This window comes from Eriocheir sinensis, unplaced genomic scaffold (genome assembly GCF_024679095.1).
Source record: "Eriocheir sinensis breed Jianghai 21 unplaced genomic scaffold, ASM2467909v1 Scaffold695, whole genome shotgun sequence".
Classification (NCBI taxonomy): Eukaryota; Metazoa; Arthropoda; class Malacostraca; order Decapoda; family Varunidae; genus Eriocheir; species Eriocheir sinensis.
In genome coordinates this window covers 136,361-143,015 of record NW_026112048.1, presented here as the reverse complement: position 1 = coordinate 143,015, position 6,655 = coordinate 136,361, and the positions used below count along the sequence as shown (strand labels likewise).

At 42.2% G+C, this 6,655-nt stretch overlaps 1 protein-coding gene across 1 annotated transcript; it reads left to right on the top strand.

Moving 5' to 3' along the window:
• The first annotated feature begins 654 nt into the window (after positions 1-654).
• Positions 655-5,921, top strand: LOC126993877 (uncharacterized). Its single transcript, XM_050853014.1, has 2 exons — positions 655-1,609; positions 5,892-5,921. The coding sequence occupies exons 1-2, from the start codon at positions 854-856 to the stop codon at positions 5,919-5,921; spliced, it is 786 nt and encodes a 261-aa protein (XP_050708971.1). The 5' UTR covers positions 655-853.
• Positions 5,922-6,655: the final 734 nt, after the last annotated feature.

Sequence of the window (6,655 nt, the reverse complement as noted above, 5' to 3'; positions counted from 1 at the left end):
AGCATGCCATTCAACTCATATACAGGTTGAAACATGATCCAACGTGTGCTGTGGAAAGGGGACGGCTTTCGCCAGCAAAGACTAGTCATTGTTTCTTTAGCTACTGTTCGTGACAGGGTGTTGTTGGCATTATCCATTCTTTTAACACTTCTTTTATGTGCACATTTACATATGCTGAGGTGCTTGTTTAATATAAGTGGGTTCTATAAGTGGGTTATAAATATTCTGAGAAAAAAATATTGAGAAGTTAAAATACTGTCATGTATGTAAAGGTTCTTTAGAGAGGACAAAAAATTGCAAAGCCTTGCAAAGATTGTCACTGGTGTCAAATGTTAGGCAGTTCTGTCGTAAATAATATCACAAGATATTTTTTGCTACTGGCTGTGACTTTTACATAGTACATAGAGAACAGTTGGTGACGTCTGTGTTTCATGCCGTGCCACGCGGGCGCTGCGCCAAGTAAAAAAAAAAAAAAAAAAAAGTCACCCTTTACCTTTATTTTTCTGTTACACGCTAAAAAAAACTAAATGTTACGTTTAAAAGCATTAATATGATATTTTCTTTTTCAGATATCCAATATTTTCTAGAACAGAAATGAGTATTGATAATGAATATCTATTTAATGAATAAATAAAGACTGGGTATATACATAGTTTCAGTGATGGAAAATTACATGGTTTCTTACTTGGAAAGATCAAAGACATTGTAAGTGATAACACTATAGCAGAAAATGTTGTGACTAACTTTCTTAAGAATTTGAAAATCAGGTGTAAACGAGCTAGCAGAAACCTAAATTATATGTTGAGTAGGAACAAAGACTGGCTGGCCACCAAAGTGTATCAAAGCACACCTGATGAAACACGTGCAAAATGCCGAGGAAGACCCAGGCCTGAAAGTTTTCAAGACTCGTCAGAAAAAAACAAAGAGAAGAAAAACTGAAGAGCTCACAAACACAACTCCCCAGAGGCTTGTATTTTCAACATCCAGAGTTCTCAGAATGAATGGACAGCCACAGTTGGCGAAGTCGTTAGCCCAAGTTAACTTTGAAAGCCCATCAACTTCATCATATAACACTGAATGCTCCTTTTCTCCAAGTGAAGCATTGTCATTGATCTTAGACCGTGGTCTTTCAAAGAGAAGCTACCAAAATCTGAGAAACAGTGCACTGGAAAAGAAATCAAAAATCTTTCCCTCCTACAACAATGTTCGATTGGCCAAAGAAGACTGCTTACCTTCTCCTCCCGAAGAATGGCTAGTTACTGACGGTTCTGCTGAAGTTACCTTGCAAGACCTTTTGGACCATACAACAAGGAGAATATTTGAGCGAGTTGGGGTCAATCACGAGGTTAATGAATATAGGTTAATTTGCAAGATGGGACGTGATGGCACAACTGACCTGAGCATTTACAAGCAGATACGGAGTGATAACCAAGAACAAAATGTTGTGTCTGAATCCTGTTTCTTTGTCACTTGTTTGGTGCCTCTACAACTTAGTGGAGAAACAGAAGCTAATGAGAAAGTCCTTGTATGGAAGAATAATAAACCTTCATCACCATTTTATTGTAGACCTACACGATTCAAGTTTGTCAAGGAAACCTCAGAAGTTTTAGTTGAGGAAGAGAAATACCTAAAAGAAGCAATATGTCAACTTAGACCAACACAAATAAATAATGGCGCAAGTGTCATTCATGAGGTGAACTTGACAATGATTGATGGAAAAGTGGCATCCTCTTTATCACTCGCCAACTCAGTGCAATGTTGTCCTCTGTGCGGGGCATCTCCAAAGCAAATGAATGGCATAGAAAATGTCTCAGAGTGGTCTATGTCCAAGGATGGAATGACATGGATTATCAACTTTACATGCCTGGATAAGAACTATGGAATGCTGCTTACATCTATCCTACAAGTTACCTGTAAAGAAATGGCAAGGAAGAACACAAGAAGAAAAGGAAGCAGTTCAAAAGCAGAAATCTAAAATACAGAAAGCCTTTCGTTGTCAAACAGGATTAGTTGTCGACATGCCAAAACAATCTGGCTCTGGTACATCAAATGATGGAAATACTGCAAGAAGATTTTTCCAACTTGTTGAAATATCAAGTGGAATCCTCGGACTCAAAGTCGAATTACTGAAGAACTTGCACATTATCTTGTGTACTCTATCATCTGGACTCGGTATCAACATTCATTCATTCATTCATTTCATGGACGCCTGCTCCTAGGAGCTCCCACCAGGGGATGTACACGCCAGAAGAGCTTCCATCTTTCTCTATCCAGACACTCCCTCCTTGCCTGCTCAAAGTTTCTCAAAGATCTTTCCCCCCTCTCCCTAACGTACTCTTGCACCCTATCCCTCCATTTCACTGGAGGTCGTCCTCTAGCATTCCCTCCCTCTATCTCACTCACATACACCCTTCTGGTCATCTTACTCTCCTCCATTCGCTCCATGTGGCCAAACCACTTTAAGGTCTGTCGCTTCACTTCTTCCACCATTCCACACTTCTTCCCTTCACCCCTGTGACACATTCCAAAATGTTCATACACACTTTCATTACTCATTCCCTCCATTCTACTCACACCACAAGCACTCCTCAAATAACTCATTTCCACTGCCTGCACTCTAGACCTCTGACTTTCATTCCAGGCCCACATTTCACTTGCATATGTGAGGGTTGGTACTATTACTGTATTTCTCAAATCCCTCTTTACCTCCATGCTCACACTTCTGCCATTCATGATTCGTCCCAAAGACCCTACCACCCTTCTTCCTTGCAATGCCCTTTCTCTTATCTCTCCCACCATACCACCATGCTTACACATAACTGATCCAAGGTACTTAAACTCATTGACCTCCTCCATTTCTTCACCATTCAGAATTATTTTGCATTCTTTTTCACATTCAATTCCCACTCTATGTGGGCATACAAAATCTACAACCTCACTTCTACTTCGCTCACAAACCATCACTTTACTTTTGTTGACATTTACTTTCAGCTTTCTCCTGTTACAGACACTATCAAAAACACTGACCAAATTTTGTAGGTCACTTTCATTTTCTGCAATGAGCACCGTGTCATCAGCAAACAGTATCGAATTCAGTACCCACTTCCTTCCCTCATCGAACAGTCTTACTCAAACTTCTCCAACTTTGGCCTTAATTTCTCTAATGACACCATCCATATAAATATTGAATAACCATGGTGACATGACGCACCCTTGTCTTAAGCCCACTTTTATCTCAAAATGTTCACTTGTTTCTCCAGTAATTTTGACACATGCAGATGCATCCTCATAGAAAGACTTTATTGCACTAAGCAGTTTTCCTCCCACACCATAAATCTTTAAAACATCCCACAATGCAATCCAATCGACTCTGTCATAAGCTTTTCCAAATCCATGAAGGCAGCGTATAGTTTCTTTCCTTTTGCTATTATTTTTTCTACTACCATCCTGAAGGCAAATATCTGATCCACACATCCCCTTCCCTTCCTGAAGCCTCCTTTTTCTTCACTGATTTTCTCTTCTGTAAGTCTTTGCACCATATCCATCACACATTCATCACCCACTTTAGCATTCATATCTCCCATCATAATAAGTTTCCTTTCTTTCTCAAAACTCTTCAAACATGCATTCACTTCCTCCCAAAAAGCTTCCCTTTCTCTCAGTCCTTTTTTACTTTTCACATTTACTGGTGCATAAATACACACCCATGCATACTTTTCTAAACCTACTTTTCCTTTCACCCACACAATTCTTGATCCCTTCCAACCATAATCAGTCACACCATTCCACACTCTTTCAGACATCACAATAGCACATCCTTCCTTACTCCTGCCTCTATACTTCTCATCTATCCCCGTCCATACAACCCCCCCAGGCACACCCTCCCACGTACCCTCTCTACCATCACTCACACCAGTTCCTCGAATATGTGTTTCACTCACTCCCAACACATCCACTCTACCATTTACAAAATTTTCAATCATCACTCTCCTCTTTTCCTCACCACCTAAACCATTCACATTTATAGACAACTATAAATAGAATATAATGTGAAGGAATGACAGTAAAAATGAGCCAGTTTTTCATAAGAAAATATAATACATTAAATCACTTGATCGTGAGCGTCTACCCGGCCTGAATCCGTCACATGTGCAGCGTGCCACTTTGCATCCCTGGCCCAGACACCACGGCAGCTCAGCCTCTGTATTATAGTAGGATACATCCAGTGAAGCAAAGCAACACACACACACACACACACACACACACACACACACACACACACACACACACACACACACACACAGAGAGGCAGTATTGCAGGCTTAGGAAACGTGGCAGCAGTGTTCACTCCACCAAAGCCGCCAGCTAAAAGATGTCACCATAATACCTATTCTACCGACACAATAAATTCAGAACTAGTAGTGGGGGAAAAGTTGCTGCTAAATGAGTCTTTTTAATGGGGAGGAACTAATTACAAGCTTTTGGTTATTACTGCAACTTGTTTCCAGTGTCTAATTAAACATTAAATCAGTAATATAAATGTCTGGATATTGCCCTGAGTCTCAACAACTTGTTCGGGATAAAGGCTCGTAGTATAAGACATTTCCCCGCCCAAGAACACATACTTGACAAGACTTTCCTAGGAGTCCTTGGCATTTCCAGGGGTAGTTTTGTGACCCTGGTGGGAGTGTGACCCTTCATCTGTATCATGAACCTGAAGAAACACAGATTTGAAAAGGCTTTCCTAGGAGTTGTGGGCATTTCCAGGGGTAGTTTTGTTACCCTGGTGGGAGTGTGACCCTTCTTCTGTACCATGAACCTGAAGAAACACAGATTTGAAAAGGCTTTCCTAGGAGTTGTGGGCATTTCCAGGGGTAGTTTTATGACCCTGGTGGTAGTTTGACCCTTCTTTTGTACCATGAACCTGAAGAAACACAGATTTGAAAAGGCTTTCCTAGGAGTTGTGGGCATTTCCAGGGGTAGTTTTGTGACCCTGGTGGTAGTGTGACTCTTCTTCTGTATCATGAACCTGAAGAAACACAGATTTGAAAAGGCTTTCCTAGGAGTTGTGGGCATTTCCAGGGGTAGTTTTGTTACCCTGGTGGGAGTGTGACCCTTCTTCTGTATCATGAACCTGGAGAAACACAGATTTGAAAAGGCTTTCCTAGGAGTTGTGGGCATTTCCAGGGGTAGTTTTATAACCCTGGTGGTAGTTTGACCCTTCCATGAATCTAAAGAAACACTCATTGGATCCTGACTGACCCACTCTTTGACCTTTAGAAATAGCTGATGTGATTAGCCGAAGTGTCTTATAATGCCAACCAGTTTCCTTCCTTTCTCTTTTTCTACTGTCCTTTCCTTTGGTTTTATTTCTTTCCCTAATATTTTTTATTTTTCAGGTCCCTGCTTTCCCCTGACGGTGGTGGTCTCCTTGCTCCCGGGTGGTTGTCTTCACATTTTTCTGCCTCCGCCTCCACAGTGCTTCCCAAAGGTATTTGTTCTGGCTTATCATTATTCCTAAGGGTCTTAGTTGTAGGAGGAAATATCTATTGAAACCACTGCTCTTGTCATACACTTGATGTTTTAACCCCTCCACTGCGATTGTCAGGGATTTTGCCTTCACTGATAGCCTGATAACCTATACTCCCACGTTTTTCTCTGGCTCTGTGGTGGATAGTGGAGTGTTTCCCATGTGGTATTGGTGTGCTGGACATCCACTCCCAAGGTGCAGAACTCTACATTTTTCTTCATTGAATTGTAGCAGACACTTTTTGCTCCATTCCTGTAGCTTGGTGAGGTCTTCTTGGAGGAAATCCACAGTCAAAGGGTTAATGGGCTCTTGCAAAACTAATGTGACCATGGAGACCATCATAGTTTATTTATCTCCACAGGTTCCCCAAACACCACGACAGGCCAGCTGAGAAACAGAGCCTGGAGACACCCTCTTCCTCGGGGACCTTTCCTCATGGCACCCTAACCTCCCTCCAAGAGACTCCCTCCCCACCCAACAACCCATCCCTCCCTCCTCCCCTCAGTGCCAGGCACATTCTCCCCTCCCAAAGTCTCCCGTCCCATCCCAACAACCCATCCATATTCTTCACTTGGTGGGCAATGCTTGGCTGCTTGCCTTCTGAGACCTTCCTCATGTACTTGGCAATATAGCCGTAGTGTTAAGGGAGAAAATTTTGATTAAACAGGGCGTGAGCTCAAAAGGTGAAACTAGCCAGCAAGGGATGATCCCTGTGGTGCGTCAAGAGACACGAAGAGGTGTACTACTGGCAAAAGTGTAGTAAGCACGACTTACCTGGCTTCCTCTGTGTTCGTACAGGCCTCCCAACATGGAGCTTGATCTCTGTAGGAAGCCTCGTGGTGACCACGACACACACAAAGGACCTCAAATCATCTGTATTGTTCTTAATTATATCTCCTTATGGGTCTGGCAAGGACCCTCAGTGTACACAAAGGTTAACTGATAAGGTGTGTACAACTATGCACAACTTTATTACAACAAAAGAACAGAAAACTCCACCACACACACGCAAACTGACCTAGCGCGTCTCCGTGCACCTACAGAACCTAATCTGACCTGGCTACACTAACGATACACGGTATACTTAGCTTGGTGCGGAGGAAGGATGAGATGACGTGCAGCTGG

What these genes read in the sequence shown, in the direction of transcription:
- LOC126993877 (XM_050853014.1), top strand. Translation starts at nt 854, where the DNA reads ATGAAACACGTGCAAAATGCCGAGGAAGACCCAGGCCTGAAAGTTTTC. An exon ending in AGGAAACCTCAGAAGTTTTA is followed by an intron (nt 1,610 to 5,891) that starts GTTGAGGAAGAG and finishes TTATCTCCACAG; the next exon opens with GTTCCCCAAACACCACGACA.